Below are 16,727 nucleotides of genomic sequence, written 5' to 3' on the forward strand. Positions count from 1 at the left end.
TGCTTTTAGGCTTCCTCCGTTCCTGAGTGCATGTTCAATTTTATCTATATTATACTTCCGTATGTCAGCTGCCTCACACTTGTTGATTAACTTCGAAAGTTCTGCCAGTTCCATTCCAGCTGTAGGGCTAGAGGCTTCCATACATTGGCGTTACTTGATCACATCTTTCGTCTCCTGTGATAGCTTACTGGTATCCTGTATAATAATAATAATAATAATGCCTTTATTTTCCATCCCAAGGATGAGGGAGGGGGAGAGAAAAAGCTAGATATCCAGCTTGACGGGCTCTCGCCTCCCCGATACAATACATGATGTTTAGAAAAAAAAGGCAAACAGTACAAGCATGTGAGTACAGACAAAATATCACAATATCACAATATCACAAATGACAATTTTTACAAAAATGTACAATTCCAAAGAAAAAAAACAAAGCGATGTGCATAATATCATATCGTATATTTCAAACAGAAAGTGCTGCCCTTCCACTTATAAGTGAAACAAAATGACGCAAATCTTTTGACCGGGTGCGTTGGAGATTTAAATTGTAATGTTGGCACAGGTTTAAGAGGTGTGGAAGAGTGTTTCTGAGCATATGTTGTCCGTAACCTGTTCTGAATGAATGTATGTGCCAAATATCGGTGTTTCTAGTTGCGTAAGCGAAATTTCTTTTCTGCAGTGATGCCAGTTGTGCAATGAACGAGACGTTATTTTTGACCTCGGTAATGTATTTAGTGATTAGGCGGTATGCGTACAGATCATGAATCGGCATTATGTTGTCTTTCATAAAGAGCGGTGTAGATGGGTGGTCATATGCTACATTGTATATTATTCTGAGCATTCTTTTCTGCTGAACGTGTAATGTTCGTAAATTCGCGAAGGATGTTTCCCCCCAGACCAAATGACAGTAATTTAGATGCGAACAGAACAATGAATTGTGAAGGAGCAATTTCACTTTTATAGGGAGGATGTCCTTATGAGTGTAAATCGATCCGATGACACGTGACAGTTTAGATGCTACGTAATTTGTGTGGTCATCCCACGTCATTTTCTCATTGAAAAGTACACCTAGTACTTTAAAGGAATTTACTATCTCTATTTTAAAATTATTAAGAATGATATCATCGTTAATATGAACATCCTTGTTTTTTGGACGGTAAATAATGGCCTTTGTTTTGGAAGTGTTAATTTTTAGAGCGTTATATTTTGTCCACTTCTCAAGCTGCCTAAGTGCTGTATTTGCTTTCATGACCACGTTCGAGGCTGACGAGGCTGAAAAGAATAAGCTGGTGTCATCAGCATATATGACCATTTTTGTTTCTCTGTCTATTTGTGTTATGTCATTCACGTATATGTTAAAAAGAAACGGGCCCATAATGCTGCCTTGCGGTACGCCGGAAGAGAGAGCTTTAACATTGGATCGGTGACCGTTTATTTCAACATACTGTTGTCGACTTCCGAGATAGCTGCTCAAAAGCATCAATGACGTTCCTCTAAAGCCATATACTTGAAGCTTTTTTAAAAGTAACTTGTGGTTCAGGTGGTCAAAAGCCTTCGAAAAATCTACATATACTCCTAATGCTAAATTCCTGTCATCAAGAGATTTTAGAATGTATTCTTTTTGTTCTAATAAAGCGAGTTCGGTGGACCGGTGTTTCCGAAAACCAAATTGTGAAGGTGTCAGTATATTATGCTTACTACAAAAGTTATTCATCCGGGTCAAAATTACTTTCTCAAGCCCTTTCGAGAAAACAGGTAGTATTGACAAAGGCCTATAGTTTGCAAAGTCATTCTTGTCACCTTTCTTATAAACAACTGCTACTCTTGCAATCTGCATTTGCTGAGGAAAGACACCATTTGCCAAACAAAGGTTAAATATATGGGTGAGACTCGGTGCTATTACATCCATAACATATTTCACAGGTTTCACCTTAATACCGTCTTTGTCGCAACTCCCGGAATTATTTAATGAAAAAAATATGGTCTTTACTTCGGACTGAGTGACAGGACTTAGGAAACATGTCTGATTCATGGTACAATTTATGTAGTCCATAGCCATCCCATCATAATCATTTCTCTGGAGATCAATAAAAAAATCATTAAACGCATCAGCCAGCTTCCTGCCTGACAATTCTTCATTTTCTCGACGAATTTTTATAACTTGATTTGATAAAGAGGGAGGGTGAAGCACACTTTTTAATTTTTTCCACGTCACGTCAGTCCTAGAGGTTGAGTTAAAAAAGAAATTGCAATAATACTCGTCTCTAGTGGTTCTAATATCTTTCGTTAGTTTATTACGAAGGCATTTGTATGTTTTAAAGAGATCAGAATCGCGAGTTTTCAAGAACTTCTTATACATCCTATCCTTCGCTTGAATTCTAGTAAGTAGACTTGGCGTTATCCAGGGTTTACGTATTTTTTTTGACTGCGTAAGGTACTTGTAAGGAAATGATGCATTGTATAATTTCACAAAGCTACTCAAGAATAAGTTATATGCATGATCTGCGTCTGTTTCGCACAACACATTGCTCCAATCAAAATTATTGACTCTTTGTCTGAAAAGTTCTAAGTTTTTAGGTGTTATTTCTTGGAACTGAACACGCTGTGTGCTCTTTGGGCGTGTGTGGTTGTTTTCAAGGTACATGTATATGGCATTGTGATCGCTAACATCACTGCATATTACTCCGGCTTTGCAAGAAGGTGTGTAGTTATTTGTTATAAATAGGTCAAGTAGTGTTACAGATGTAGCGGTAATTCGGGTGGGGGAACTAATAACATTTGAGCATCCAAAGGACAGAAAAAGCTGCTCCATTTCTCTTTTAGCGGGAGTATCAGTAAGCATGTTGATATTGAAATCTCCGCCCATTGTAATGGTGTACTTATTATCACCGACAAAAGCCAGTAGAGACTCTAGAAAAATAAACCAGTTGCGTATGTCTCCGCTCGGGGGCCTGTAAACAACAGCAATAATATTTCTGTCTATCCTTAATGTCAGGACTTCATAGTCTGTGTGAATGCATGAGTAGGCCGGCAAGATTTCACAAGAAAACTGTTTTTTAACAAGCACTGCTACACCGCCCCCACGGCCGGTAGTTCTGTTGAGATAAAAATTACTGTATTCCTTCAAGCGAAAGGCGTTTGAATCGTCAACGTACCACGTTTCCGTTAACATTACAAAGTCGAAATGAGTCTGAATTTCAGAGAACAATGTTTCGAGTTGAGCGACCTTGTTTCTGGCAGACTGTACATTCAAGTGGAAAAACTTTAAGAAATTAGAGTGTAGATTGCAAGATTGTTTGGCAAGATCGGAAGGTAAAACATAATCAAACTCAGCCATGATAAACTGTGGGACCAAGGTTAGAACAAGAGATCAAACGAACTACACGAGCTTATCTAGGTCCTCCTCGTGGCGGACGTTGATAGCGTTGTCACCGTCTTTCTGGCGAAGATATATGTTTCCATTTCGATGCCACGCATATTTGAAGCCATGCGTTCGTGCCCAGTTTTTAACGTTTGCAAGAAGTGTCCTGTTCCTTTTCGTCAGATTTTCAAGGATGTGACATCGCTCATTCAACACGTTTAGTTCCTTTCTTCGTTTCATAAACGCCTCCTTTGTCGACTGCCTTCCAAAACGGACGATAATTCCTGGCACCTTATCTTTAGCGGCTGGCAGCCTGTGAATAGCGACAACATCATGATCAGTCAACTCCGGGATTTTAATCTTCCTTGCTACTTCATTTACCTTTGACAACAGATTTTCTTTTTCAGTTACCGGAATGCCGTGAAACTCGAGATTCATTTTCCTGCTTTGCCATTCTAGCTGGTCAACCTCTTTCATGATCTGGGAGGTATCAAAGATTTTTTCTTGCCTTTCAATTGTTTCAACACGTTTCTTCAGTTCACCCATTTCGTTATCCTGGCGACGCATGTGGATCAGAATTTCGTCATACTTACTTGACATCAGCTGAACTGATTTCTCGATATTTTCAACAGTATCTTTAAGCGTTGCAAGTCCGTCCACCTTTTCATTCAGAGCAACCAGGAGTGTTGCTAGTTCAGCTTCAATCCTGGGCTTAGTTTCCTGAACACCCCTCGTCCGGCCCGTTCTACAAGTAGGGCACCGCCATGCCTTTCTCCATGACTCGCCTTTTGACTTAAATGTGTTCTCAGACACGTTAGAACAATTTCCAAAATGGTATCGGTAGCCACACTCCGCGCAAAGCAGTCCTTCGCTATCTAAACATTCGTCGTTACAACACAAACAGATCTCTTTTTCCGTGGAAGCCATGGCGGAAAAAAAAATATATAGAATGATACCTTTACAGCATTTGCTATCACAACAGCAACGCTAAAAAGCCAAGGCAGCAGTGGCAGCGGTTTTAGACGATTGGTAAAGTGAAAATACACAAATCGATGACTAACCTGCAAAAACGCAGAGCGTGTGAATTAGACAGTGCTGACACGCTGCCACTGCTGCCAAATGGTGGTCCGATGTCCTTGCGTCCCTTCTTATACTGTGACGGTCCCAAGTGCGCTGATGTCGCTCTCCAGTCCGCATGCGCTGATGTACTTTCCAGGCGATTGTCTCAGCTTCCTGGCAGCCTGGCGGTGGAAGGAGCTATCACAAATCGTGATTCCCAGCCGATGCGCAATCAACTGCAAAAACGCAGAGCGTGTGAATTAGACAGTGCTGACACGCTGCCACTGCTGCCAAATGGTGGTCCGATGTCCTTGCGTCCCTTCTTATACTGTGACGGTCCCAAGTGCGCTGATGTCGCTCTCCAGTCCGCATGCGCTGATGTACTTTCCAGGCGATTGTCTCAGCTTCCTGGCAGCCTGGCGGTGGAAGGAGCTATCACAAATCGTGATTCCCAGCCGATGCGCAATCAACTGCAAAAACGCAGAGCGTGTGAATTAGACAGTGCTGACACGCTGCCACTGCTGCCAAATAATAATAACGGAGTTATCACCGACTTCTATTGAACACTCCTTAATGATCTCCATAAGATTGTGGTTCATTGCTTCAACACTAAGGTCCTCTTCCTGAGTTAAAGCCGAATATATGTTCTGTAGCTTGATCCAGAATTCCTCTATTTTCCCTCTTACCGTTAACTCATTATTCGGCTTCTTATGTACCAGTTTCTTCCGTTCCCTCCTCAAGTCTAGGCTAATTCGAGTTCTTACTATCCTATGGTCACTGCAGCGCACCTTGCCGAGCACGCCCACATATTGTGTGATGCCAGGGTTAGCGCAGAGTATAATGTCTATTTCATTTCTAGTCTCGCCATTCGGGCTCCTCCACGTCCAGTTTTGGCTATTCCGCTTGCGGAAGAAGGTATTCCTTATCCGCATATTATTCCGTTCTGCAAACTCTACTGATAACTCTCCCCTGCCATTCCTAGAACTTATGGCATATTTCCCCACTGACTTGTCTCCAGCCTGCTTCTTCTCTACCCTGGCATTGAGGTCGCGCATCAGTATGGTGTATGTTGCTTTCACTTTACCCATCGCCGATTCCACGTCTTCATAAAAGTTTTCGACTTCCTGGTCATCATGACTGCATGTAGGGGCATAGAGTTGTACCACCTTCAATTTGTACTTCTTATTAAGTTTCACAACAAGACCTGCCACCCTCTCGTTAATGCTATAGAATTCCTGTACGTTACCAGCTATTTCCTTATTAATCAGGAATCCGACTCCTAGTTCTCGTCTCTCCGCTAAGCCCCGGTAGCACAGGATGTGCCCGCTTTTTAGCACTGTATATGCGTCATTTTTCCTCCTGACCTAACTGAGCCCTATTATATCCCATTTATTGCCCGCTTATTCCTCCAATAGCACTGCTTGACTGTCCTCACTAGAGAACGTTCTAGCGTTAAATGTTGTCAGGTTCAGATTCCCATGGCGGCCTGTCCGGATACACGGATTCTTAGCATCCTCTGCTGCGTCACAGGTCTGAACGACGCCGTGTTCAGCTGCTTCGCAGCTGCTGGAGACTGAGAGCCGGGGTTAGATTGTTGTATTCATATAGGAGGTTGTGGCCAAGTACTGCACCAGGGTGGCCAATCCTGCTCTGTTGAGGGCGTGCGTTACCGGTTCTGGTCACCGGGATCAGGCCGCACTCCAGGCCTGCTTATGCAATTTTATCAACACGCGGATTTTTTTTAATCTGGTGGGAAATTGCGTGGCGCTGGGATTCGAACCACGGTCCTCTTGCACGCGAGGCGGATGCTCTATCTCTACGCCACCGCTGCACCTGGTCTCTGGTCATGCCGTCATTTATATGCTTCTTTAGTAGTAACATTACGTCCTGTGTGGAGAGGCCTGGTCTGATGCCCACCATGTTATGTGGGAACAGGCCCTTCTCTCTCTCTATGCGCCGCGATGCTCGGTTATGTATGGCAGGTTCCGCCCCCTTGTCCATGCACGAGGTTAGCCATATTGGTCGCATGTTCTCCGCCGCAAGTGGTTTACCGGGTTTCGATATTAGTATGAGCGAGGCCTCTTCCAGACCTCTTGCACTCGTCCCGTTTCCCACACAGGCATAAATGCAGAGGCAGAGTGCAACGCACGCAAGGCCGCGCTCAGCGCGGCGGTCAGGGGCACTTTCAAGGTAGACATGACATGAGGGATCACGTGGACACAGCGGCCGCGTCGGCTGCTTCGGAAGCGCCGAAGCGAGCTGAAAATGAAAGTTTAAAGTCGCACCTGCGCCGCGGTTCTGATTAAGTGGGGAGGCTTTGCCGCCTTGGGTGTCTGCCTGACAACATGTGAAAGTACTATAATAGGTAGTGGCTGCCTTTAGAGGCGTGCAGCATGGGAGGCTACTGCACGGTGCCGCAGTGCCGGACGTATGCAACGGAGCCCGATGACAGCCTTATTCACACGTAGCCGCAGGACAAGGAGCTGCGTGAAGCTTGGCTAGCGAAAGTTAGAACCAGCAAACAGCCATCGGCTACATCGGCAGCAAGCACAGACGCGAGAAACATTTCTGCTACGGCGCCGGGACTGCGATGTTCGGTGAGTAGCAAAAAACGCGCACTGAGACGCTCGCCCGCGCCCACTGCCCGGCTAATCTTACGATAGTTTGGTCTATGGACTTGTTGCGGCTAGACACTGGCAAATTCACTGGAACGGAAAGGGAGCGGTAAGATCTTACCGCGATGCACATTAAAAAAGGCATATGGCATATGGTCATGTTTGTGTTATGGATTCATGCACTGGATTACGAAAAAGAAGCAGAGGGAGGTCGTACGCTTAGAAGACCGATAAACATAAAGTGCGACGCAACTTGAGAAATAATATTGAAATGTCCAAAAATTAGAAGACAAAAAACATTGAATCGTCGCGACAGCACATTACAGTCGCCGCAGACGTCGAAGTCTCTATAACGAAATTATTTTTGAACAGTTCTGATAGCATCCACGCAACAATGGTTGCTAGCGTACTGTCATATACTCATTTGCTGTGGCGTAAAGCCCACGGCACGGTGCGAAAACGCGCTCACAGCGAGAGCAAAATAGTGTGCGCCGACATGCATGCAGACGCGCAGTCGGTCGCTGCGAACCCATGCGATCGCTGCGTTGAGGCTTCATTCTGTTATGCTCCATTTGGTTATACAGACAACCCACTATGAGAACATATTTCACATAGTTTACTCTGAGCGTTTCCCTACCTTTCACGCAAGAAGCCGATTTGGGAGACTCCATCGCGGCGACCGCACGCAGTGGCGTCCCACGAATATGAATAGCGCGCCGCGTGTTACCTCATACTGCGCAAGGGTGGCGCTTCAGACAGATGGCGACTCCGTAAGTCCTCTCCGCCAATACGTGAAAAACGAGCAGTTCTATTGTACGGAATCCATTATACAAGTTCTGATTAAGCATCTTGCATTTAACAAATAAGCAAGTTATAATCCACCCACTGGTAGGAGCATCCTTATTTTGGTCATGATTCCTTTTTTTTTATTTTTCCAATATTTGTCAATAACCAAAGCGCCAAAGCACTCGAAATCCAAAATGCAGTCTCAATTTTGCAACTTCGTAACTAAGGAATAGGTATAGCATTCTGTAGAAGGCATCGTTTGTATTGCGTAACACGTGCAATGTTCACTTCCTGCACAGCGCTCTCGTAGTCACACTTTTGCAGAACTCGCGCCAACATTATAATGATTTTTTCTAAACCAATAGTTTTTATTTGTCTGATTTAGATGATCCAACGGATAGAGTGTTTCAGAATGGCGATATGGGTTTACGGGCAGCAGGTACTGACCTGAAAACATTGTTATCGAATTAATCATTTAGGATTTACCCATTTTTTCATCCTTTTCGCCCTCGAGTAAAAATCCGATTATAGCACTCGAGCTTTAGCAGCATTGCTGTCTCTCTGAAGTGCAGCCAGTTTAGCTGAGACCAGACTGGGTGATCGGATCATGATCGACAGCGTGAAAGGACAGAACGTTCGTGTCGTCCCTTCTTTTGCTTGTCCTTTCGCACTGTACGTCATTAGTTAGGATCACTAAAGCAGTTTTATAATGAGAGCATTCAGCCGTTTTATGTCTACTTGCATGAAAAAATTGGAGTTCGCTCCGATCTGTGACCTAACACGGGATCTACGAGGCAATTGAACACGTTGTGTTCCAGACGTGGAGAAACCCAAGATCTCGTGTCCCAAAGACATCGTCGTGGCAGCGGAACCACGAAGGGATTCCGCCAAAGTTTCGTGGGCACAACCGCGGTACAGCGACAATGACGGCGGCGACAAACTGGTACTGCAACAGGTGCCCGCCGCCTACGTGTCGCCCCACCAGTTCCCCTTGGGCGAGCATCGCATCGCCTTCAGGGTGGTCGACCGGGCGCGGCTAGAGGCCAACTGCACCTTCACAATCACCATACACGGTAAGCGCCCCGTACTGGGGCTGCGACAAGCTTAGTTTACCGGAAGGGGTCACTGTTCACTCGGCATTGTTGAGTGGTGTTCTCCGGCAGCGCTGCAAAGGTCGGATAAGGCCGTAACCAAACTTTGTTACGGCACCAGATATGGATAACGAAGCCTGACTGCATGCCAGATTATACTTGCAATGCATCCTATCTTGTACAATACCCGCGGTGGTTGCTCAGTCGCTATGGTGTTAGGCTGCTGAGCACGAGGTCGCGGGATCGAATCCCGGCCACGGCGGCCGCATTTCGTTGGGGGCGAAATGCCGAAACACCCGTGTACTTAGATTTAGGTGCACGTTAAAGAACCCCAGGTGGTCGAAATTTCCGGAGTCCTCCACTACGGCGTGCCTCATAATCAGAAAGTGGTTTGGCACGTAAAACCCCATAATTTATTTTTTATCTTGTACAACGTTATAGCGCCGCCGGGACACCCTGAGAAGTCCAGCCGAAAATTCCGTAAGCAAGAAGGGACGTCGCTGTTTCGCCCGAAAGGCGAAGCATCGATTGCGATAGCAAATTAGTAGACAGCTATACGAAGTAAGGATAGTAACTTTATGGGTTGTATAAACTCGTAAACATTCGCTTACTAACTAAATTAACAACCACGGTGTCATCCGTGCGTAAGTAGGCATGAATGAACACATCTCACTCGATGGCCGCGGACACTCGCTGTAAGAACGCTGGCGTGGGGAAGCGCGGCAGCAGCAATGAGCGAATTGACATTCGTGCTGCGTCTCACTTCAGCGCGAACTAAACGTCAAAAGCACAGCGTATAAGAAGCCACCCACACTGTACACATCGGAGATCTCATTGAAGATGAGGCCAGCATGACCGCGTACTTCGTCCACATTCCAGATCGCTTTCGAGATAAGGCACTGCTACAATCTTCCAGCGGGGGCAGCGTCCTTCGAGCGTCTCCTGCTTTTCTGCAACGAATCAGCTTTGTGAAGTTAACAATACGTCTCAGCGGACATACCAGCGGCGACACCAAGGTGACACCACGCCAGCGTTCTTACAGCGAGTGTCCGCGGCCATCGAGTGAGATGTGTTCATTCATGTCTACTTACGCAGGGATGACACCGTGGTTGTTAATTTAGTTAGTAAGCGAATGTTTACGAGTTTATACAACCCATAAAGTTACTATCCTTGAGTTACTATCTCACGTTTGACGACTGCGCTGTTGACGGATGCCACTCTGCCGCCGACCCCGACAGTGGGACCAATAAACTCCAGGTACGCCGCCTCCTTACAGCCGCTGCTAGCCACCAAAGCCGATCGGGTGGCACACCAGCTAATTGCTGGGCCAAGCCAGGAGTCAAGACACGCCAATTGAGTCAAGCATGAAACCTCCCGTATATGAGCGTCCCCTCCTTTCTCTGGCCCAATGAACCGGGTGCGCCTGGGGGTATTTCTCCGATTCTGTTCGGCGAACAAACGCGTCGGAGTGATTGTGCACACCCTCGCTTTCAAGGCGACTTTCGGCTACTTTGTACGCACTGGTTGAAGGAAGGTGTGACCGCAGATTTCCTTGGTCTAGGGATATAGGCAGGACAAGGGGATTTAAGCGGACTTTTTCCGCTCCTCAGGGGTGCTTCGATTCAGTCTTGCTGGACTGTAGAGAGGCAACGTTATCTATTCCTCATGTAGGTATTGCAAGTAAACCCAGTAGTCTTCGTTTGTTTTCTTCAACAATGTCCTCGGTGTGGATGAGGTGGACGACGGCATGGACCAGCTACCCCTTTTTACATGCCCGACCGCAACTCTTACAGCACCGGCGCTGCCGCGCCGTATATAGGAGCCACCGAAGTACAACGCCCCTATCCTCTTCCCGATGCCTCATGTGCGACGGAAGACGGCGCGCTCCCTCCCCGCTTTCCTGCTTTGAGCGCACGAGATTGAGCCGCAATCGTCAGCTGACCCTCGCAAGCTTTCGCTCGCGCACACTGCATACGGCGAGCGGCGACGATGTTGTCGCGCTTGAATTTTATACGGAACATCACGGCGGCGGCATAAATGCACCTGGCTGTCCTTATAATTGCTCTCGCAATAAAAAGTCACAGTTTCGGCAGACAGGCGAAGCGATGATTGCGATAGCCAATTATTAGACAGCTATACCAAGTGAGATTGGTCGTTTTATATCAGCTGCATGAATTGCTCTAAGCATTCTCTTAGAAACTAAATCAACACGCCCGCTGTCACGCGCGATCAGCCAAACAACAACACATCTCACTCGATTATATATACCCCAGACACTCGCTGTCAGAAACCTGGCGTGATGAAGAGTGGCAGCAGCGGCGAGTGAATTATAATTTGCGCCACCTCTCGCTTCAACGCGAAGTAGGCGCGCGACAATATGGCCGTCTCACGTCGGCTAGCCTTCGAGGTCTGCGTAGATCGCCTCCAAGATAGGACGTGCAAGGCCGCATTCAGCCACCGCAGCGGGAGTAGAAGATGAGACTGACCTGCCCCTGCCCCCCGCCTGCTGGAGTGCGCACATGTAAAGGGGCTTTACGCACATGTGCCCTCCCCCCTCCTTGGGCGCGCGAGAAGACAGCGCACGCCGTCGTCCCCGCCTTCCTCCCTTGTCAGCGCGAGAAGACACCGCTGCATCAAGCCGCCATCCTTCTCTGCTCAACCTCGCAAGCTTTCGCTCGCACCTATAGCATATGCGGTACGGCGGCCGCGATGTTGACGCGATGCTGACGTCGTGATACAGAACATCACGACGATAGCGGTAAATCGTCTGAACTGTACATGTAATTGCTATCGCAATAAAATTGGGAGGTATGCACTTTAGAGCCGGTTAAAAAAAATGGCCGTGGCTTAGCTAAGGTTAAGCCCAGGATGCGAAGCATACTAGCCTTTATTTTAGTTGTTGAAACACTGTTTAACCTGGTGAACTGCAGTTGCTTGGCTATATTTGGTTCGGCTAGTAGAAGAAACAACTCATGCGTTACTCTGCTTCGCCTTCAAGAGTGGAACGCGACAGGTTCCCGTCGACCCGCCAAGGGGTGTAAGACAATGGGCTACGGCGCAGCGACTACGCGCCCCGCATTGGACGCGGTGAGCGTCGAGCAACGCAGCGTTCGGCGCGGCAACGAAATGTGCGCCTGAGCAAGCGACGCACGCCTGAGCCTTAGAAACAGCTCGTTTCTAAGGCAACACCGCATTCACTAGAGGCGCTTTTGTACCGCTTCGAAGCATCGTACTCGTGGCTCAGTGGTAGCGTCTCCGTCTCACACTCCGGAGACCCTGGTTCGATTCCCGCCCAACCCATCTTGCAAGAGTTGAGCGAAAGCCACCTAGAAAAAGCGCAGCTGCTTATATACCACCGCGACGCCGCGAGCGACGGCGCGAGTTGGAGCCCCGTTTCTCCTCTGTCGTGACGTCACGTGGTATTGAAGGCGACACCGCCGCGCCTGAGGAGCTGGGTTGAGCTCTAGTAATATGCTTCGCATAAAAAATTGGAGGACGCTTAAGCTTCGCCTTCAAGAGTGGAACACGACAGCGTTCCCGTCGACCCGCCAAGGGGTATTGGGCTACGGCGCAGCGACTACGCGCCCCGCATCGGACGCGGTGAGCGTCGAGCAACGCAGCGTTCGGCGCGACAACGAAATGAGCGCCTGAGCAAGCGACGCACGCCTGAGCCTAGAAACTGCTCGTTTCTAAGGCAACACCGCGTTCACTGGAGGCGCTTTTGTACCGCTTTGAAGCATCGAACTCGTGGCTCCCGCGTTCGGCTTTCGAGGAGGAAGGACGCGTGATGGCTCGCTCCGTGCGAGGTTCTTTGGCGGCCGCCTTTGGCCGCGGTGACAGGTTTTCTTCTGCACCCTCGGATTATAGGATGTTGCTGCCAACATTGCCTTCAGGCGAGAGCATGCAGCAGTGCGTTTTTTTGCACGGGGACCTGGCAAGAAGACCATATCGGCTGGAAGATTTTCGCGAGCCATTGGAGGACGCTGGTATCATCAAGAACATCACGGGTATTGGAGCCTACCAGATGAATCACGTCTGGCTAGTCAAGTTGCGCAGCAAAGCGGACAAGGATGCTCTGGTGAAAACGGGTGGACTTCAGGTCAAGGGCGGCTTCTGCGCTGTCATTGACCCCGTCCATCAAGACGTCACCGTGAAAGTGCACTGGGTCGACTTTGCTGTCCAAAGTGAGAGCTTTCGGCAAGCGTTGAGCAGCTTTGGTGACGTCCTTGACGTGTCGAACGACAACTGGTCCGTCGCCGGTTTTGAACATGCGACATCCACGACGAGAGTCGTGCGAATGAGACTTAAGGAAGGTGTTGAGCTTGATGACCTGCCTCATCTTTTCAAGTTGGGAAGTGGCACCGTCCTTCTTGTGGCCCCGGGCCGGTCCCCGCTATGTTTGAGGTGCCGCAGGCAAGGACACATTCGACGGGACTGCCAGACGCCACGTTGTGGTGTGTGCCGGGCGTTCGGACACGAAAGTAATGACTGTGCAAGGAGCTACGCCAGAGTAACTAAAACCGTTCTCCCAACAGAAGACGTACAAGAGAACATAATGGACGCGGAGGAGGCCGAAAGGTCTGCCCCGAACAGCAACACCAAGGAATGCGAAGACAAGGCCCGGGAGACTGACGCCGAGAAAACTGGAAGGACGACACCTGACAGTCGGGACTTGACGAAGGCAACTGAGGAACGTGCCGAAATAGGCTGCACGCATGAGTCACTGCCCTTAAGTCAAGCAAGTGAAGAGGAAGACATGAGCGACAGCACCGAGATCACTACGGCCGAATATCAAGCAGACGCTACAGGGGCGACCGCGGGACGCGGGAAGCGTCCCAGAACAGGCATTCCGAAGTTGACGGACGACAGCACCGAACGCAAGGTTAAACGCCTGGAGCGTCAGTGGCACCGCGTTGCTGGCGCCAAGGGTAAAAAATATGTCCCTGAAGTCCGGTCGGCGTCATCGTCGCCGGTTCGGGGTCAGGGACGCGATAAGTAATACCCTGGTATTCCCACTGCAGGGTAGAGCCACGGTTAGCGTTGTACTGGTGGTTCGCGCTTACAATCACCATGATTAGTATACCTGCACCATTACGCGTCGGTACGCTCAACGTACGGGGTCTAGGGGCTAGTCGCAAGCAATATCAAGTTAAACGCATAATGCAAGAAAGAGACCTAGATTTGCTTGCGGTCCAGGAGACGAAGGTTAGCAGAGAGGAGGCGACCGAAGGCTTGGTAGCAAAATTTTCTTTGAGGTACAATGTATGCGTGAGCCATGCGGTGGGAACATCAGCCGGGTGTATGTTGTTTGTTAAAAATTCAATTGGCATTGTCGTTGAAACGGTTACAAGTTGCTTGCAAGGACGCTTTGTTTTGTGCGATCTTTCTTACGGGGAAACGAAATTTAGAATTATTTGTGTCTATGCACCTACAAAGCCGCATGAAAGATTTTTGTTCTTTCGCGAATTGAGTATGTATTTTGATTGTGAGAGGTGTTTGATTGTGTTGGGTGACTACAATTGTGTCCTTAATCAGGAAGACCGTTCAACCACTGCTTGTGTAAATGAAGAAAGTGCTGCGTATCTTAAAGAATGCGTGAGCAAATTCTCTTTAAATGATGTGGCACAGTTCGCAAGAGGTGGAAGTCGTCAGCATTTCACACACTTTCAAGGCACCAGCCATGCACGACTAGATCGAGTGTATGTGTGTTCGGAGATTACGCCTTTGTGTCAGAACTACGATGTTGATGCTGTTTCTTTCAGTGATCATTGTTTAGTGACCTTCGAGATAGGCCAAAAGCAAAAAAGGAAGCTTGAATGGGAAAGATGGAAATTGAATGCCAAGCTTATCAAGGATGACGTGTTCATAGATGAAACAAAAAAAGAAATACATCATTTTTTTAATGACCCACTACGCAGTGCCGCAGAGAAATGGGAGTTATTTAAACAAAGGGTAAAATTGAACGCAATAGAAAGAGGTGGGCATATGAAGTATCAGGCTCAAAAACATGAACAGATGCTGCGGCAGGAGCTCGAAGACTTGGTGCGAATCGAAACAGCTGATCCGGGTTTGGTGACGCAAGAACTGCAAGTCATTAAAAGAAAACTAGAAAGCTTAGAGGAGGATAAATACAGAGGTGCAATTATACGAGCACGAGCCGAAAAATATCTCGCGGGGGAAGTACCTACAAAGCGAGCTTTGTCAGATGAAAAGGTGTACGCTCGAGGAAATGAAATACTGGAAATAGAATATAATGGTAGGATATTCAGAGAACAGAAAATTATCATGACGGCATTTGAAAGTTACTATAGAGATTTGTTTGCTTGTCGTGAGCCAAAGGCGCCGGGCTACGAGGATGACTTTCTGGCAGAAATGCCGACGCTAGGCAAAGAGGAAACGAATTTATTAGAAATGAATATTAGTATGGAAGAGATTGAGAGGGCTATTGAGGAACTGAGCTCGGGCAAATCTCCTGGTCCGGATGGGATTACCGCGGCATTTTACAAGGCGTTCAAGACGGACATGGCAACAGCATTGCATGAAGTATTTTCAGAGGCACTCGAGCGGGGGACTTTACCACCATCGTTCAATCGTGCGCACACAGTACTAATCCCAAAAGGCAAAGAAAAATATATGCTACGTAAAGTAACGGGATACAGGCCAATTACGTTGACTAATGTTGACTACAAGGTTTTCATGAAAGTTCTTGCAGCAAGGCTGCAGGGAGTTATACAGAAGTTAGTTGGGCCGCATCAGACATGCGGCATCAGAGGTAGGAAAATATTTACAAATATTCATACAGCTAGAAGCATTTTAGAATATTGCGATAGCGCTCTCCTCAAGGTAGCGATGCTGCAAATAGATCTAGCTAAGGCTTTTGATATGGTACCACATAGTGTACTCTTGTTATTAATTAATTATGTAGGGCTTGGTTCCGTCATGTGTAAAGGCATCAAAATGGCATATCAAAGCTCATGTACCAATTTAATTGTTAATGGTGAACTATCACAACGCATACAAGTACTCTCTTCCGTTCGACAGGGTTGTCCGTTAAGTCCTTTACTTTTTGCTTTATTTTTGGAGCCGCTTTGTAGAAAAATAGTTAATAGTACAGAAATCAGGGGGTTTAAGATACAGTCCTGTGAAGTACGTGTTCTAGCTTATGCCGATGACGTTGCCCTATTTGCTGCAGATAGGGAGAGTGTTAGCTCATTATTAAGAATTACTGAAAGTTTTTGCGAGAAAAGCGGCAGTGAAATCAATAAGCAAAAGAGTATTGGTCTTTGGCATGGCCATTGGAATGCCACGCCCGGTGTTTTTGAAAATATTCGGTGGCTCACGACACCTAGCACTTACCTGGGGGTACCTTTGGATGGGTATCGTGAGAACGAGTCACTTTGGCTCGAAAAAACGGATGAAATGCGTGCGATGGCCGAAGCATGGGGTGGACGTGAGTTGTCGATTTTTGCACGTGCCACTATTTGTAACGTTTTTCTCGTTGCGAAAATTATGTATCTTCTGCAGGCACTGTATTGTACACGTAAGCATATTCAAAAATTTCACCGAATATTTGCCACGTTTATCTGGTGTTCTACGTGGGAGCGAACATCAAGGACGAGTTTGTTTCGTCGAGTAAAGAAAGGTGGTCTGTCGGTGTGCCACTTGTTTCTTCAGCAAGTTGTATCACGTTTCATATTGATAAGGGACGCGAGAGACCCGTTTTCGTGTTTTTTTTTTTCAAATCATGTTAACAGTTTCTATGCCTGATTTCTTTGTTTCTTCAGCCATTGGCCCTCACTACACAATTTCAAGGTTCTT

General features: G+C 47.2%; 1 protein-coding gene across 3 annotated transcripts in view; it reads left to right on the top strand.

Moving 5' to 3' along the window:
• LOC142578614 (sushi, von Willebrand factor type A, EGF and pentraxin domain-containing protein 1-like) overlaps nt 1–16,727 on the top strand; it is a 266,473-nt gene that overhangs the window by 193,747 nt on the left and 55,999 nt on the right. For all 3 annotated transcript variants that reach the window (XM_075688028.1, XM_075688029.1, XM_075688030.1), the window contains one exon: nt 8,637–8,891. In XM_075688028.1, coding sequence (XP_075544143.1) covers nt 8,637–8,891 — 255 coding nt within the window. The remainder of the gene's footprint in view (nt 1–8,636; nt 8,892–16,727) is intronic.

The sequence above is a fragment of the Dermacentor variabilis genome, chromosome 4 (genome assembly GCF_050947875.1).
Source record: "Dermacentor variabilis isolate Ectoservices chromosome 4, ASM5094787v1, whole genome shotgun sequence".
NCBI classification, from domain to species: domain Eukaryota; kingdom Metazoa; phylum Arthropoda; class Arachnida; order Ixodida; family Ixodidae; genus Dermacentor; species Dermacentor variabilis.